The sequence below is a fragment of the Podarcis bocagei genome (assembly GCF_964188305.1).
Source record: "Podarcis bocagei genome assembly, chromosome: 13".
Lineage (NCBI taxonomy): Eukaryota > Metazoa > Chordata > Lepidosauria > Squamata > Lacertidae > Podarcis > Podarcis bocagei.
In genome coordinates, this window is record NC_138138.1 from 47097296 (window position 1) to 47115943 (window position 18648).

General features: G+C 44.9%; 1 protein-coding gene across 4 annotated transcripts in view; it reads right to left on the reverse strand.

Moving 5' to 3' along the window:
• The window catches only part of CHD8 (chromodomain helicase DNA binding protein 8), a 65367-nt gene that overhangs the window by 13256 nt on the left and 33463 nt on the right, over positions 1–18648 (reverse strand). For 3 of the 4 annotated variants that reach the window (XM_081167656.1, XM_081167657.1, XM_081167658.1), the window contains 14 exons: positions 18006–18182; positions 17089–17232; positions 15629–15884; positions 13584–13797; positions 12307–12502; positions 10522–10689; positions 9195–9374; positions 8501–8611; positions 5237–5448; positions 3893–4092; positions 3349–3550; positions 2064–2153; positions 1234–1337; positions 127–241 (listed from right to left, as the gene is read on the reverse strand). In XM_081167656.1, coding sequence (XP_081023782.1) covers positions 127–241; positions 1234–1337; positions 2064–2153; positions 3349–3550; positions 3893–4092; positions 5237–5448; positions 8501–8611; positions 9195–9374; positions 10522–10689; positions 12307–12502; positions 13584–13797; positions 15629–15884; positions 17089–17232; positions 18006–18182 — 2369 coding nt within the window. The remainder of the gene's footprint in view (positions 1–126; positions 242–1233; positions 1338–2063; positions 2154–3348; positions 3551–3892; positions 4093–5236; positions 5449–8500; positions 8612–9194; positions 9375–10521; positions 10690–12306; positions 12503–13583; positions 13798–15628; positions 15885–17088; positions 17233–18005; positions 18183–18648) is intronic. The other variant, XM_081167659.1, reaches the window with a different exon arrangement.

The window sequence follows — 18648 nt, forward strand, 5'->3', positions numbered from 1 at the left end:
CACACCTCAGGTCTTCCTGTGAGAAGCAAGCTGAACTCACTGACACCCGGTGCCTCGGTATTAGCATGGCAAGTCATCATAGGTGTGCTTCTTCAGGCCCCCTCTCCCCACGCACCAGCTACTCACCCCTCTCCCACATCCAGGCGATGCTCGGCGGCGATGGCCTTTTCGTCAGGGCGACCAGCCTTCTCCAGGAAGCAGAGCGCAGGATCCGCTCGCATGGTGTTGTACTTCTCGTAACCTGAAAGGAGTGCCAGAGGGATGAGAGATTTCGGGGTTTGCCTGCACCCAATCTCAGAGAAGATCCACGGACCTTTGATTCTATACGGTCATCTTTATTTAATCATATTAAATAAAGCATTTCCCTGTGTATAAGACTAGGCTTTTTTCCTAAAAAATAATGTCAAAAATTAGGGGGCGTCTTACACATGGGGGCATCTTATAGACAGAAAAATACAGTACTTTAAACGTGCAATTATTTTGATGGATCTCCTCCAAGTATCACTAATGTTGAGAGTTACCCGTATGATCATAGAATCGAAGAATTGGAAGGGAACCAAACGTACAACTCCCTACCCAACCTAATGGTTCTCAAGTCGTACAGCACTTGCTCACCACTCCATAAACATTGAATTACTTTCCCTTGGTATAACAGGGTTCATGTTTTGTAACCTTGTCATGTTTAAGCGTCATGTCTATGTTATGAATAGTTCCAGTCACTACCTTCCATGAGTTCACATACCTGTGGTTTGTTTATTTCGGTGTTATTTCATGTCTCTGTTTGACAGTGATATATCATTGCATATTGTCAACTGATCTTGTTTGGATTTGCAGAATCTTGCATAACCTTTTCTTTTTTGAAAATTAATAAAAATGAAAAACAAATGCCACACACCAACTTTGAAAGGAAGGACGTGGCCTATAGAATTTTAATGGAGGGGGCGAAAAAGCTGGGAATTAACCTGCTATCAGGCAAGACACTGAACAGGAAGGGCTGTAGCAGAACTGTAGAGCATAATCCTAACCCAAACATCTAAATAAATGAGAGCTATAGTTTAGTGGTAGAGCACCTGTTCAATTCCTGGCATCTCCAGGTAGGGCTGTTTCAACTATACTGATCTAAATGAACCTATCGTCTTGACAAGGCAGCCTTCGTATGCTACTGTAAGCGCTGCTCAAAACAGGATGTGACCTCAGATTCCTTCCCCAGAATGGTACTGCAGCAGCACCTACCATGTTTGAAGACCCCAAGGAGCAAGGACTTGTCAGCTTCTGTATCCCACCAGGCTGTGGGGACCTCTGCTTGGTCCACCAGTGGGAACCACATGTCGATTTCACTGCAGGATCAAACGACATTTGGGAAGGGGGTGCAGCAAAGGCAGGAGGGAAGAGGAAGAGAAAAAAACACAAGAGAGAGAAAACAAAGCGTCAGAGGCAGCCGAGTTCACGGAAGTATAATGTTCTATGGGAAGTATAATGTTCTATGGGAACAGGAAGTGGGGTGGATGTGATCAGTCCCGGAATAGTGAACATAAAAGCATTGGCTTTAAGAGGGACGTGACATTTTGTTTTTACAGGTAAATTCATGGAGGGTAAGGCTATCAATAGCTATCACAATGGGAATCACAAGAGAGAGTGCTTTTGCACTCAGTTTGTTGCTTGTAGGCTTCCCATGGTTGGTGACTGGAAGAATGAGATGCTGAACTAGATGGTCATGGGTTCAAGCCTCAAGTTGGGCAAAAGATTCCTGCATTGCAGGGGGTTGGACTAGATGACCCTTGGGGTCCCTCTTCCAGCTCTACAATTCTATTCTTCTTCTTATCTGCTTAAACTCCTATCTGTAAACAAGGATGCTAGGAAGCTACAGCTCCCATTTCAGGGATGAGTTTCAGCCACGAAACTCACTAGGGGATCATCTTTCAGCCTGACCTACCTCGCAGAGCTGTTGTGTGACGAAGTTGGGGAAGACACATGCAGGCATCTCTAAAAGCTGCTTAAGAGGAAAGGCAGGCTTTTAAAAAACACCCCCCCAAAATGCAACTTATAAATAAATGAAATATTACCTGGAAATAGTGCCTGCCAAAACTTTCTCGGCTTGGTCCCCGATCACCTCCTGGCGCAGGTAATACAGCATACGGACACGTAGGAGAACTCTGGGGAGAGAACAAGGACTTTAAGTGGGGAAAGATGGAGGAAAGAACTGTGCACCCTTTGCTAGCTATACCTGACAATATCAAAGACTCTGCCCTTGTTATCTCTCTCCTAGGGAGCTGGAAGAGGACAGTGATAATCTTTTTTTGTTGTTGTTCCAGTCTGAACACATATGGATTGCAGTCTGGTGGCAGGGAGGAGGAATACACATGCTAAAGATTGGAGAAAAATCGTAAGCTATCTCATTTGACATTTTTCTTTCTGCAGGCAGAAAAAAAAATCAGAAGAGAAAGGGCAATGGGGACAGCACTACCACCAATACTCATTAGATTTATTCATCGTCTTCCTCAGAAAAAAAGGCTGAAAGTGCCTAGCAGAGCCATAAAAGTATACCAAACTCACATTCAAAAATGAAAGCAAGGAAGAAATACAATATAGCGGAACTATTTACTAAAAGCGCTCATCAAACCAATGCTATAAAAAGGGCGAATCCTACACACACCCGATTAAAAGATGGACACTGCAAACAGGGTGGAAATTAACCAGCAAAAGTCTGGGGAAACAGGAATGTCTTAGGCTGCCATCTAAAAGCTGATTGCGAAGGCACCAGGTGCATTTTCCCTAGAGGGGAGCAACCCCTGAGAAATCACGACATGTTACCACTCTCCACACCAACTTAGATCTACGGTCGTACCTTGGATCCCAAACGCCCTGGAACTCGGACGTTTTGGCTGCCGAACGCCGCAACCCCAGAAGTGAGTGTTCTGGTTTGCAAACGTTCTTTTGGAAGCCAAACGTCCGATGGGGCTTCTGTGGCTTCAGATTGGCTGCAGGAGCTTCCTGCAGCCAATCAGAAGCCGCGATTTGGTTTTCAAACGTTTTGGAAGTCGAACGGACTTCTGGAACGGATTCCGTTCGATTTCCAAGATACGACTGTATGCAATTGTGGTTTTTTGGATGGACTGCAGCCGGCCACGCCCTGAGAAACCAAGCAGTTTGCAAAGCTATAGCTTTGGGGATGGGAGCAAAGTACCTGCAACTATTTCTCTACTACAGTGGCGCTGTGATGGGGCTTCTCTCTATTCCGAAGGAACAGTTGGAATGGGTTTGAGAGTTAAAGTGGGGGAAGGGACCTGCTCTCTCTAGCTGCACTGGTGTGTCAAAACAAGACCCCCTCGCATCGCATCCCATCCTTACTTGTTGCATTGGTGCTTAAGGTGCTTCTTGTAGCCCTCATCCTGGAAGAGGGTGTCGGGGTTGTACTTGCGGATCCATTCGGCTTTCTGGAGGTCGAAAGTGGTCTGGGACTTGACCTTCTTCCCTTTGCGGCCTCGTGGGACTGGGATGGACAGGCCTGCCCGAGGAACAGGAAGTGAGCTCAGAGCAGGGGCATGGCTCTCTAGGTATAACATGGAACCAGTGCAATAGGGATTAGGGTCACCCCAGATTTTCCATCGTATCTCGAGCTCAAACATATTTCAAAAAAGAACCCATGCACACTGCCACCCAAGCAGAAGTTTAAGAGACAGAAAGAACCTCCCCAACTCCCGCAAAGCCATCCATATCCCCCTTCCCCAAGAGTCCCGCCATCTTGAATTTGCCAACATGCTTGAATTTGCTTCCTCCCTCGCCCGAACAACCCACATCTTGCGATATCCCAAGACAGTGGCAATGTAAAATGGCAGGCCCAGCTTGGCCAAGCCCTTCACGACAACGGAGAGAGAAATTAAGGGAGGCTTACCGGAGTGGTTCTGAAGTTCCTTGGCTTTGCCGTTCTCAACCGGGCTGATGAGATCCCAGATGAACCCCTTGATGTTCTCGTCACCCCGGTAGTGCATCAGGCAGTAGACAAGGATGGCCCGGCAGATGGTCTCCACGTCCCGCTCAGACATGCGTCTCTTGAACCGTCCATGCGACAGGATTTCCCGCCAGCGGCCCCAGCTGTCAGGAAAGATTGGCAAAGTCAGAGCCGTTCCCTTGCTTTGTCTTTTGTCAAGACTAAGGATGAGCAAGTAAAATCCTCAATGATACGTTGGGCAATAGATACTGGTCATAACATACACGTGGGAAGCATGGGAACAATTGTGGAATATGGATATAAAATTTACAGCATGTTACAGCCTAAGAGAAAATTATATGAAAACTAAATCACATAAGTGTTGGAAATGTAAAGAGAAAGAAGGCTCTTTTTATCATATGTGGTGGTCTTGTAGTAAGGTTAAAGCTTACTGGGAATTGATGCATAATGAAATGAAAAGGGTGTTTAAAATAACCTTTGTAAAAAAACAACAACCCAGAAGCTTTTCTTTTGGGAATTATAGGGATAGAACTACCTAAAATGTATAGAAACTTATTCATGTATGCTAGTACAGAGGCAAGAATGCTACTTGCCCCAAAATGGAAAGAAGCAGAAGCCCCAGCAAAGGAAGAAGGGATACAAAAACTTATGGAATACACAGAAATAGAGAAACTTACCAGAAGAAAAATAAATCAAGATAATAAACTTTTTATAAAAGAATGGAAATGGCTTATTGAATATTTACAGATGAATTGTAAACAGATAAGATCACTGGCAGGATTATTGTAATAACCTGCAGTTTTATAAGAGTATATATTTAAAATAGATGAATAAATGAGCAAATTAAGTTAATTTGGATATGCAGAGGATATTAATAATGAATTTAAGGAACCGCAGGAAGAGGGAGAAGGCAGTCACGTTTTGAAATGTTGAAATGATTGTAAAATTAGTGAACTAGTGAAATGTATAAACTTGAAAAGTATAAATAAAATTTGAAAAACGGGGGGGGGGGGGAGAGAGAGAGAGAGAGAGAGAGAAGGAAGAGTTCCCTTGCTCGCCAGGAACTGCAAACCTAAGCATGCTGACCGGAGATTAATTCCTATAGAACACAGCGGCACTTACTCCTGAGTAAGCACGCAGAGAACTGCCCTGTGTTGTAAGCCGATCGCTGCTTCTAAAGCGGATTTATAAAAGAGTCCACCTGCTCCGCAAGCCCCAGAAACAACATTGCCCGTACGCTGGTGAGTTTGCACCCACAACCAACAAAATCTTCCCCGTGCCACATACCCATAGACTAGCAGTTGTTTCTCCACCTGGAAGCAGTCCGTGCGCCCGTAGGAGTGGTGGAGCGGGTGGTGGTGGCGGTCATGGCGTCGCGAGCGCGGCCGGTCATCGTCGTCGCTCTCCAGGTCGGAGAACTCCACCAGGTCGTCGTCCTTCAGGGTGCTGAAGTGGCGCGTCTGCTTGCGCACACGGGGGGTGTCAATCACCAGGTTGTTCTGCGGAGGGGAGAAAGGACAAGGCCTTAGGTTGGTCTAGCAAAGCACCAACCCCTCCCACAAGGCAATGCCCAAAAGTAAAACCATCCCCTGCCTTCATCGAGATATGTGAAGGCTGGACCGCCTTCTTTTACTGTGGAGGCAGCAGGGAGCATTTATTTCATTACATCTGTTCAACAACTAATGCTACTTTCTCCCACTCTTATTTCAAAGCTATTTTTGCCTTTTTATCAAAAAGGCACCTGGCCCAATTTGGTTGCCAATAAATATTGCTGCAGACCTTTGTGAGATCATGGTCTTTTCTTTTTTCTTTTTTGGAAAATAATATTTATTCAAGATTTTAAAAGTTACAATAAGAACAAAGAAAAAAAAGAAATTTTAAAAAGGACAGAAAAAATACAAACATTCAAAAAAAAAAGAAAAAGGGAAAAAGAAACCTTTACATAACTTTCTTCCTTTACTTATTTCCTTGACCTCCTCACACCTCCCATTTTTGTATTCTAATTTAAATTGTTGTTTTAGCAAATCCTTCCAACCTAATTTTTATCTTCTTAATTTATTTTAAAATACTGTAGCTTTGCATTCTCTCTTTCATCAATTCATTTTTACTTAATCTTTTATATCTTTTTACCAATACCACATAAATTTCTTTTTCAAACATCTTATCAACAAAATCCTTAATTTTACAATATTTTTGAAAGCCACTTTTACTTTTACTTTATCCGATCTTAACTCTCATCTAAACCTATATATCCATACTTATTCTTAAAACATTTCCCTAAGGTCGAAAAAAATAAATAAATTCCCTTCCACGAATTTCCCAACTCTTATACAAATAAAACAAAAAAGCAACTTATATTATATGCACTTTAAGTTCCCAATTTTTATTCCACCCACACCCCCTTCCCGGTTTCAGTCCTCAACATAAATCCATCAATCTCAAAAAACCATCAACCCGGAGATCTTAAATCCGAGGCTCTTAAATCTCTCTCATGACTCCGCTGCCAGTCTTTTTGATAGTCTTTGATACTGAAACCCAAATCTCGAGGAGGCTCCAACTCAACAGCATCCACGTTCCTTCCAGCCAAACCTCCGTACTTGAAGGTAAGGCCTATAGGATATTCCAAATCTTGTTTCATTCTCCTTTCCAATCCAAATGTCCCCGTAACTCCAACTTCCACCTGAATCAGATTTATAATCCAAGGGTCATCTGATCTCCACATAAGGGGATCTCTCCATTTTTCACTTTCCAATTCAGGCCAGGCTTCCATCTTCGAAAATTTATTTCTCCTTACTACCATCATGCCAGGCCTCAAATTGCAGCTCACCTTTCGGCTCTGCAGGGTTACGGCTCCCCCTTTCTTCTCTTCAAAGACAACATTATTCTCCTTCTCTAATTTCCCTGTTTGTTCAGTTAAATAAAATTCCTGTGCCGAGTTCTTATCAAGTTCATTGCTGGTACTCACTCTTGTGTTCAAAGTTGTAACATTTGTAGTCAAAACACTTATTTGACCTTGCAACTTTCCCAAGAGAAAAAAATGTCCTATTCAGTTCAAACTGAATTTCCTTTCCGACTGCCATTCTTAAGCGTATCAAGGTCAAAAAACAGTTTCTCAGCTGGTTCTTAATGCATTGACCCAAAGCTCCCTCTAGGGGGATTGAAGTTTCTTTTTACTCCTCTCAGCACAGACCCCAAAGTCCCATCTGTTAGATTGTAACAGTCCTTCCTTCTTTTTAAACATAAGCTTGTAGCAAATGTAGACAATAAAAACCAAGTCCTCTTTTTGTATCTTGACAGCTAGCTTGACAGCTGTCAAATTGTTCAATTCCTCATCAACGGGCTCTCACGGACCACTCCCGGGTCCGGGGGTGGCGGGGCGGCACATCAATTCCCAAATTTAGTTCTTCTCCTGCATTCTCGCCTGCTTCCAAATAAAATTTCTTATAATCTCAATCAGTAGAATTAAAGTCTTTTACAGAAGAAAAAAAATAAAAATAAAACTCTCCACGACCTTAGTTGGAGGTTCTTTGCTTTAGATTGTTTACAGAAAGGGGAGGCGGACTTCCTGTTTGGACCTTCCCCAATCAGTGCCGAATTTAAAAAATAATTTAAAAATCCAATTTCCGTACTACTCACGGGTTGTTGTTTGAAATCCGAATGTCCACAGAAAAAAGTCAGCGCTCTCCGACAACGGCTGTGCGGCTTCACTCCGCAAAAATAGGAGTCGATTCGAACACCGCGCCACTCACCCCACGTCACTTCAGAACCCCCGAAAAGGGGTTTCCCTGTGAGTAGGGGGGACGCTCTTGGTGTGACCTGAATCCCACGTTCCCAGGCTTCCTCCGCCTGGGATTTTTAGAGGGTCTCCGCCTTCGCCGCGGCGGCAAGACCGGATTTTAGCGGAGCGGGTTCCTCTGAATCAGAGGAATTCCACCATTGCCGATGGCGCTGACCCGGAATTAGAAAGATCATGGTCTTTCTAATGAGTGGCTCCGGTCCAGGTTTGTGAATTGTCTTCCTTTAAATGTTGTGAGGATCCTACGCCCTTTAAAATGTGGGTTTTTGGGGGTGGTGGGTTATTGGGTTGTTTTTATTTTGATTATGCATTTTATGGTTTTATATTTTGATTTTCAGGTTTGAGTGTTATATTATTATTATTATTATTATTATTATTATTATTATTATTATTATTGGGTATTATATTATTATTAATTATATAATTATTAATTATAATTATTAATAATTATTTATTATAATTATTAATAATTATTAATTTTATTATTAATTATATTAATATTAATATTAATATCAATATCAATATCAATAATAATAATAATAATAATAATAATAATAATAATAATAATAATTTAAGACAGGCTGAGGGTTGGGGAAGGAAATACAACTCACTTTTTTTTAATAAAAAAAAAGTACACCATGCCTCAGAATGTGAAGTGTCTTGTGAAGTCCTCATGTTACTAATGCGGCCAATCAAAGCCTGAATTAATGATGGGGGCAGGCTCCTTCCCCTCCCAAGCCCATTCCTCAACGCACCTTGCTGTTGAGCATATCCAGGTCCAAGTCTGCTTTCTTGGCCCACTTCTGCCAGAAGTTGGGGTCGTCCAAGGCGATGTCCGTCCTGTTCTCTGAGGCCACAAAGCTCGCCTGGGAGAGGAGAACATATATATATTTAAAAACAAGAATAATATATTTTAATTTCTTCCATACAGAAAGTTACATTTGTTAAGTCAACAATTATATTCCAGTTGAGAGGAGAATATTTTTTTAAAAGGATTTATGGGGGTAGGGTTGGCTATCCTACTGTAACATGACATGTACCCTTAGTGAGCATAACATCTCTACTATGGAACCCGGCAGGTTTGGTTTAGTTTTAAAACAAAGCAAATGGGTTTCTATGCTTCATGGCTTGGGTAGGAGTGAGTCAGCCAGGAACACACAATGTAAAAAATTAAGAGCCTCCTGGATCAGATTATTAAGTTCAGCACCCTGTTCTCAAAAGTGACCAGCCAGATACCCACAAGCAAGAAGAATCTGAGTACAAACAAGCAAATTATGATGATGAGGATGATGATGTGCCCTTTCCCCTCCAGTGGTTTCCAGCAACTGGTGCAGTTTGTTCTGGCCCTCTGCACACGCTTTCCTTTTCACTTCCTTCAGCAAAGCCTCCCCTCCACCAATCTCCAATTCCCCTAACCTCAAAAGGAGGAGGTAGTTAAAGAGCAATTACCTTGGCGAAGGTGGAGCCCTTCCCTTCGCTCTCAATGGTGATAGTGGTCGTCCGCCGCAGCAGAATCTGGTCAATGTCCTCTTCACAGAACTTGGAGCCCTCGTCGTCCTCTTCCATGATGGCAGCATAGGCTCCCTTCCGCAGCAGGTCTTCGATCTCCTTCTTTGAAAACTGCTGGATCTGAGAGGGGATCAGGAGGCAACGACAAGAGGGGCGGGGAGATTAGAAGACCATCTTCTCTGACCTGCTTTGGAATGGAAGCAGGAATCATTCTATAAGGCTCTGCTGAAAAGCTCAACTCAAATAAGAAGGAGACACCTTCTCCTGAAAAATTTTGTTCCGGCTGGTTAAGATTAAGAACCACTATGTAACTTCAAGAATTGGAGTCTGAGGTTGAACCCTCCCTTGGCTTCCTCTCCCCTTTTCCCTGTGTGCCGTGCCTTTTAGACAATAAGCCTACAGGTAGCGAAGGTTTTGCTTTATTGTACGCAAAGTGCTCTGAAAGCCTTTCTGCCTGAAGCATGGGATGCAAATGCTCTAAACTTTGTACTGCTTTTGATATTTTCTTATATTGCTGTACTTGCAAACGTGCAATGGGTTTTTATTTTGTAAATCAGAGGATGGTGTACATAAATGTTTATGACTGAATGAAGAAATATACAATATTATGCAAAGCCACCAGAGCAGAATATGGACAATTTTGATACTCTGCTCTTCACCACCATCACCCAGTCTAAAAAGCAGAGTGGGATGATGCACAGAAATGGAAATTAAGTTTCCAACGAAGGAGGAATGGCTTTAAAACGTTATGGACTACGCGGAAATGGAAAAGCTGACAGCAATATTAAGAGATCAAAGTGACAAACTTTTTATACAATGAACGGAGGCCTTTTTTGGACTATTTGGAAAAGCACCTGGAACAAATGAAATCGCAGGCAGAATTTGAGATAGCAGCAGCAGGATAAAAATGATAAAGGGGATGAGTGGGGGGATTTTGGTAATAGACGAGAATCTGATATATAATGCAGAAGAAAAGAGTTTGAATAAAAACACTGTGGAGGTGGGAAGTCGGTACATGAAACAATGCAACTAAGTCAGTTTGTAAAAAAACAGGAAATTCAATAAAAACTATATTGGAAAAAAGCAGTGTGATGCAACTAGCTAGAATAGATGCTTCTTCGGGGTGGGAGGGGAGGAAGGTGGGCAGGGGGAAGGCTCCCAATTGGGCACACATTCCTAGAGAAATTTCAGCCTAGATCTGCAAATCCCCACATTTGCAAGTTCACCCAGGACTGCCTCTCCACCCACTGTCACTGACGTTATTTACCCCGGCAATGCTGCCCTCTCTTCCGCTCATAGACTGCAGGACGGCCTTGTCCAGCCCCAGCTTGAGGCTGGCTTTGTCAAACATCTCTCGCTCGTAGGAGTTGCGGGTGATGAGGCGGTAGACCTTCACCGCCTTGCTCTGCCCGATACGGTGGCAGCGTGCCTGGGCCTGGAAGGAAGAGCAGGAGAAGGCAACTGAGCATGTGAGAGATACACCCACTGCACAGACCTCTCTTGGGACAGAGAAAATTGTGGTTTTCTTCAAAAGAACGCTCCTCTTAGTGGCCAGAAACAGGAACAAGGAGAGTTAAAGTTTAGGCCCTTGGGAGGCAGTAATTAATATTCATTGCAATTATAAAGATTGATTTTACATTTATGGAAAAAGTAGGCATACATACATATATAGCGTTATTTTCATAATTCCATTTCTGACCTCTTTTAATAAAAAGTAAAATTGCAAGTCATAATGTATCATAATAACACATCATAAAACAAATTACTACAATGCTACTGCCTTTGCAACCCGCCCTGGAATAACATTCCGTTTTACGCTAATACTACCATCCGGTAACAGAAAGGTCCTAGAATGCCCAAAGATCTCCCATTTCTAAAACCACGTCTGGATGGGAGGCAAATGGAAGGGATTCTTGGGGAAAGGGGATAGGTGCCAAATTATGACACAAAGAGGTAGCTTGGATACAGGTAAAGGACCCCTGGACGTTTAAGCCCAGTCAAAGGCAACTTTGGGGTTGCGGTGCTCATCTCACTTTCAGGCCAATGGAGCTGGTGTTTGTCCACAGACAGCTTTCCAGGTCATGTGAACAGCATGACTAAACCGTTTCTGGCGCAATGGAACACCTTGATGGAAACCAGAGCACACGGAAACGCTGTTTACCTTCCCACCACAGCAGTACCTATTTATCTGCTTGCACTGGCATGCTTTTGAACTGCAAGGTTGGCAGGAGCTGGGACAGAGCAATGGGAGCTCACTCCATTGTGGGGATTCAAAGTGCCAACCTTCCGAATGGCAAGCCCAGGGGGCTCAGTGGTTTAGACCACAGCGCCACCCACGACCCAATGCTTGGATACAAGGAGGAAAGGGTGTGTTTGTGTACTGCTCAGTATCTGTGTATTGCTCAATAGGCAGAGTATGAAACTCTTAATCTCAAAGTCATGGGTTTGAGCCCTACGTTGGTGCAACGGATTCATGTATTGCAGGGGGTTGGACTAGATCAGAGGTAGGCAACCTAAGGCCCGGGGGCCGGATGTGGCCGAATCGCCTTCTCAATCTGGCCCACGGACGATTCGGGAATCAACATGTTTTTACATGAGTAGAATGTGTCCTTTTATTTAAAATGCATCTCTGGATTATTTGTGGGGCATAGGAATTTGTTCATTTTTTTTTCAAAATATAGTTCGGCCCCCCAAATGGTCTGAGGGACAGTGGACCAGCTCACAGCTGAAAAAGGTTGCTGACCCCTGAACTAGATGAACCTTGTTGTCCCTTCCAACTCTACAATTCTATAATCTATCCATCACAGTTGTAGCCTGTCCTATCTTGCCCAGGATGGCATGCATAAGGTGATCCCATCTGATTTTTACAACAAACTTGCAAAGTAGGTTAGGCCATGAGAGAAAAAAGGTGGGCCAAAAGTTACTTGGTAGGCAAAGGGGGTGGGTAATACATGTTTTCACTCAGCAGACTTCAGAGCTTTGTCTGTGGACAACACCCCCCTTGGCAGAAGACTGGCTCTTCCCACCCTGAAGGTGTCCCCGCTTGCTGTACCTGCAGGTCGTTCTGGGGGTTCCAATCCGAATCAAAGATGATGCAAGTGTCGGCGGCCGTCAAGTTGATGCCCAGCCCTCCCGCCCGTGTGCAGAGCAGGAAAACGAAGCGATCCGAGTCAGGCTTGCTGAAGCGATCGATGGCCGCCTGCCGCAAGTTCCCCCGCACTCGCCCGTCGATGCGCTCGTAGAGATACCTGCGTGGAGGGGCAAGGTAATTAGGGAACACGAAGGCTGAATGAGAGGTGGCACCCCATACAGGTGCCACAGGGAGTCACAAGAGTTAAGAACCCCCTGGCAGGAAGGCAAGAGGCTAATGGACCTAGGCATGGCATGCCGCAAAGCCAGGCTGGTATGCGTGTCTTGAATTTGCCACCCCCAGTGGGCTGAAGACAAGAATGTGCAAATACAGTGGAACCTTGGTTTTTGAACTTAATCTGTTCTGGAAGACCATTTGGCTTCCGAAATGTTTGAAAACTGAGGATCAATGTGCTGGCTGAAAAGTCAATGGGGGGGGGGGGGAATTGAAAAACGCGGCTCGGAAGCCATTCAGCTTCCGAAAATCCTCCAAAAACAGAAGCATTCACTTCAGGGTTGATGGCGTTTGAGTTCCAAATTGTTCGGATTCTGAAGGGTTCGACAACCGAGGTTCCACTGTACATTATTTCCCCCGCTCCCCTTTTGGATAAGACTATGAGTCAGTGACTGGCCCAAGGTGACCCAATGAGCTCCACGGCCAAGTGGGGATTTGTTTGTTTTCATTTTTTTATAGAATTTCAATTGAACAAAATAATGTAAAAAGAAAGTGTCCCTAAAAAGAAAAAGGGGGGAAAGTATAATATATCACTACACATGCAAAGAACTACAATTTCATACATGCTTATACAATATATAGATACATATGTGTTAATGTTATCCAAATACATATAGGGTTATTTATAAACGACACTTTTTAAAAAAAGTGTGTTCCAAATATCATTGTACAGTGGTACCTCAGGTTAAGTACTTAATTTGTTCCAGAGGTCCGTACTTAACCTGAAACTCTTCTTAACCTGAAGCACCACTTTAGCTAATGGGGCCTCCTGTTGCTGCCGCACCACTGGAGCACGATTTCTGTTCTCATCCTGAAGCAAAGTTCTTAACCTGAAGCACTATTTCTGGGTTGGTGGAATCTGTAACCTTAAGCGTATGTAACCTGAAGCGTATGTAACCTGAGGTACCACTGTACTTTGATTTGAACCGTGGTTTCCCAAGTCTCTTCTCGGCACAAGCCCTCACCTCTTCTGGATGAGGTAGTCCTCCAGGATGTCAAGGCAACGGACCATTTGGGAGAAGATCAGCACCTTGTGCCCGCCGGCCTTCAACTTGGGGAGCAGCTTATCAATCAGCACCAGTTTCCCAGAGGAGCGCACCATGGCCTGCAAGGGGAAATCATGGGGCAGGTGGTGGTGGCAGGAATCCCGAAACTCGGTCAGGATCTTCTCCTCGGCACCTGATTCAGCGGAGGGGGCAGAGCAAGAGAGAGAGGGCATGTCAGAATAGACTCACCTGAAGCCAAAAGGCAAAGAGCCTGAAAGCACTGAAACTATACCGCAACGTCCCCCCCAAAGTAATGAGAACTAGAGACCTGCTTTTAAAAACCAGCCCTGCCCTATTTCTACTGATCCAACATATCAGAAATTCTGTCTCTGAAATGATCTCCACCCCCCTCCTGCCCACCCGGCTAACTTGCCGTTGATGAATACATCATTTATGTATGCGACCACAGCTGCTCGGATGTTATTGGACCAGAGATGGAAAGAAGATAAAGTCCAGACCAGAGAATAATGGCAGATTAAGTTGATGGATTATGCCAAAACAGCAAAAACGACCGGAAGAATCAGAAATCAGGAAGACCCAAATTCTAATAAAGAATGGGGGAAATTTATAATTTATCTTAAAAACCATTGTAAACAGTTAAAATTGTTAGTAGGATTGGAGTAACACCTGTAGTTTAATGGTGAATTTTGGATATAACGGAGATGTAAAAGATTTGGATTATTATAAAAGATGCAGGAGGAAATGACTAACAATAGGTCCCACAAAGGGGAGGAGGGAAGTCCAGGAGATTCTTTGGAGTCTTGTCTTTACATTGTATGTTGGATATGTCATTGTCAAATTGTACAGTCGTACCTCGGAAGTCGAACAGAATTATTATTATTATTATTATTATTTGTTATTTGTACCCCGCCCATCTGGCTGGGTTTCCCCAGCCACTCTGGGCGGCTTCCAACAAAAATTAAAAATACATTAAAATGTCACACATTAAAAGCTTTCCTAAACAGGGCTGCCTTCAGATGTCTTCTAAATGTCAGGTAGTTGTTTATCTCTTTGACATCTGGTGGGAGGGTGTTCCACAGGGCGGGAGCCACCACTGAGAAGGCCCTCTGCCTGGTTCCCTGTAGCTTTGCTTCTCGCAGGGAGTGAACCGCCAGAAGGCCCTCGGAGCTGGACCTCAGTGTCTGGGCTGAACGATGGGGGTGGAGATGCTTCTTCAGGTATCCTGGGCCGAGGCCATTTAGGGCTTTAAAGGCAATGCTGTTTCTTAGATGCTGCTGGTGGGGTTCTGGTGGTGGCAGCACAGGAAAGGGAAACCACTTTGCACATGCTCGGAGGCATGGCCTTGGTCACATTTTGTAGGGTCCAGAAGAGCCCTGATGGACTAGACTTTGGTCTATCCCACCCAGCATCCTTTTATCAGCAGCAACGCAACCGGATGCCTCTGGGAAACCTGCAAGCAGCACTCTCCTGCATTGCTGGGGGTTGGGCTAGATGACCCTTGGGGGATCCCTTCCAACTCCACAATTCTTTGATTACTCTGCAAGGAAACTACATCAATTTAAAGAACAGAGCAAAACCAAGCACAGCCCACTTCTGGAAAAGAAATGCCACACACTGTCAAAATTTTTAAAAAACCCAATATCCAACATATTTAATCTTCCCAGCACCATCAGATATATATGCAAATGCAGAATAAATTATGCAAAGCAAGAGAAACTGGAGGTAGGCTGACTACGCGTGAGGGGGTGTCTGTTCCGGAAGTCCGTTCGACTTCTGAAACGTTCGACTTCCAAAGCGCGGCTTCTGATTGGCTGCAGGAAGCTCCTGCAGCCAATCGGAAGCCCCATTGGAGGTTCGAAAACTGGAACAGTCACGTCTGGTTTTTGATTGTTCAGGAGCTGGAACGTTCGACTCCCAAGGCGTTTAGGAGCTGAGGTACAATTGTAACTTGAAAAACCAATATAGATATATTAATTATATATATTTTTAAAAAAAACACTTGCCGTTGATGAGGTAGGGATGGTTGCAACACTTGCGTAGCTCCATCATGGTGTTGAGGAGGTTGGGCATGTTGCTGTGCCCTGCCCCTTTGGACAGGAAGTTGAAGTTCTTCTCCAGGATGGCCCGGTAGTACTTCTTCTGGATGTTGGTGAGCTCCACCTCAATGATGGTTTCCTGCTTGGGGGCCAAGTTCTTCTCCACGTCCTCCTTCAGCCGCCGAAGCATCATGGGCTTCAGGATGGCCTGCAGTTTCTGCACCTAGGAGGGTGGACGGAGAAGAGATTCTTTTAACGGCTGGGCCTATCTGGGAGGAAGGGCGAAGATGGAGGAGGAACTCAAGAGTGCCCAAGAAAAGCTTCCCATGTGGTTCTTCTCATCTCCTTGGGTTGTGCGTGTATATCTTACTATATAATAAGATTGCCATGCTGTTGTCATGCTACAGTTCATGGCAGCCATGGCAACCCCAACGTGACGACGGACCAGCAGGCAGGCAGGCTAGCAAGCAAGCAAGCAGTTCGGGTGGCAAACAGCCCAGGTGAGCTGTTTCAAGGTGAGTGGGCAGTGCCTCCCCCTCTGTATTAAACAAAACAGGAGTGGTGTTTAAAGCAGGGGTGCTGCTGCAGAAAATGGTCTGCCAAGCTGCCTCCCATCCTCCTTGAAAAGGGCTGGGGCAAGCTTTGAGGAGGTGGGTGAGATGTAAGGAGAGGAGGGAAGGGAGGTTGGCAAAAGAGTTGGTGGGTTGATAAGTGGAGAGAGCAGAGGCAGCAGTCATGTGTGTGTGTGTGTGTGTGTGTGTGTGTGTGTGTGTACGCGCGCATGTGTGTATGAGGTGGAGAGAGACAGACACACAGAGAATTAACCAAGTAGTGTTTATTGGAATGGTTTGAGAGCAAGAAGTGGTGTAGTAGGTGAGATGGTCAGAATGCTGGAACCAGGACTCCTGGGTTCTATGTCTGCTGGGTGAGGGACAGCGGGATACAAGGCATTAAAGAGAAAGGAGACCCGCCCTCTACAGAAAGAAAGAAAGAAAGAAAGAAAGAAAGAAAGAGAAAAACGGATGGATAGAGTATGTTAAATTGGGAGAGTAATGGGGAATCTGACTGCCCTGGAAGAAAAATTGGTGGAAGTCGCCACATTGGGATCAGTTTCAATTGCTGCAGGCAGATGATGTAGACACTCATGTGGTGAGGGCAATTATCTGACTCCTGCCCACCATGGCTTTTAAAATCTAGTAAGAAGGGACTGGCTGGTTGGGTCCCGGGAGCGGATAATACCCAATTACAAGAGGGAGTTATGCCGACTGCCTTGAAAGAAGCACAGTGGTGAAGCCCACCCACCCCCTTGAAAAGGCCCTCTGTGGATCCAGAGCTACACTGTGCAGTCTCTGAAATTCCCTTCATGGGAAGTGAAGCTGAGGGAGAAGCCAGTGGAGGAAGGGCGAGGGCCGAGTGCCGCTGCTTACCTGCTCCTCAGTTTTGAGGTCACCAAAGTCCTTGAGGAACTCTGATTCTGAGGGGAACTGGGAGGGCTCGAGGAAATGCAGGAGGCTGAAGAGTTCCTCCACTGTGTTCTGGAGGGGGGTGCCGGTCAGTAACACTTTGTGCTCCTAGAAGAAGGGGGAAGGCAAAGGTAGGTGTCAATACACAAGCTCAGGCCTGCCCCATAGATGAAATGTGTGCGTGTGCATGTACGTGAGCAACTGCAAAATAAGTCAGGCCCTCCAATAAGCCCCAAGGTTTTAGGTAACAGGAGAACGGAGAGACTGGCACTTATGCCAACAGACTCGCTTGCAGGTCTATCCGAGGTTTGAGGATAGGGAAGTTGAGCCTTGCTTACCAACCCCCATATACAGGTGGCAAATCAAACAACTGCACATATATGTCCAAAAAACTTTGATATCATTATTTCTGTTAGATGTGGGGAGGAGAGAAAAGGCAAAGCTCTATGGGGCTATGCTGAACCCTTCAACACTGGAGACATCATGTGGTTTGGCCTATGCACTTCTACTGGGGCATCTAATCTGACTCATGAATCCCTTTCCCCAAAAACCTCTCCTTTGTTTTAGCAGGAGATTCTGTTGCAACCCCCTCCCTGCTTCAGAAAGGGGCCTGCATCCCATCCCTTGCTAAAATGAAGGGGTGGGAGAACCCCCATTGCTTTGCAAAGCATCTTGCACTTGACATCACTGAGATGCCAGGTGATTGACAGGTGGGTGGTCTGCAGAGCCCAAAAAGGCTTCCCACTCCTGCTTGACAATCTTAAGGGCTAGAAACTCATTTCCCCAAAGTTGCGTACTTCGTCTAACACTTGTAAGCTAGAAACAAGGTTTGACTCCTGACACCGGGGAAGGCAGGAAAGCAAAAAATAGGGTTCCCTTACCAGGTCCATGTGCTTAAGACTGTCCAGCAGTTTACAGTTGCGGTTCTTAAGGCGATGGGCTTCGTCAATGATGACGCAACGCCACTCTATCTCCCTTAGCTCGGGGCAGTCCGACAGGATCATCTCAAAAGTAGTGATCAGGGCATCAAACTTGTATGCGCCTGGAATCAGGCGGCCCTGTTGGGGGACAGAAAAGAAGGCATTCAGATAGTATATGAACATTAAGTTACTCATGGTTTTTGCTTTCTCCCCCAACATATGTATTTCTATTTATTAAGTTGCTAGTCCTTCTTGTTGTTGTTATTAATCCAAAGGCAAATGAACAGAAACTGTAAAGGGGCAGATGAGATTGTGAAGATGCAATCAAATCCCCCCCACCCCACAAAAAAAGAAAAAGTAGGAATCCTGGAACTGTAGCTTTGCAGTCAGTTCAGAATGATGGGTTTAATCCCCAAACTTGCACCTTACAGAACTATAACTCCCAGATACCTTTGGGCGGGGATGACTGTGTAAGCAGACATGGCACTGGAACAAAATTCTCCATCTCAACCATCACCCAATGCTCACTTTTGTTGTTACCTTACCCCCCACCCCCCAGGTCATGATAAACCTGACTGCTGAAGTGTCATAATCCATTGATAGT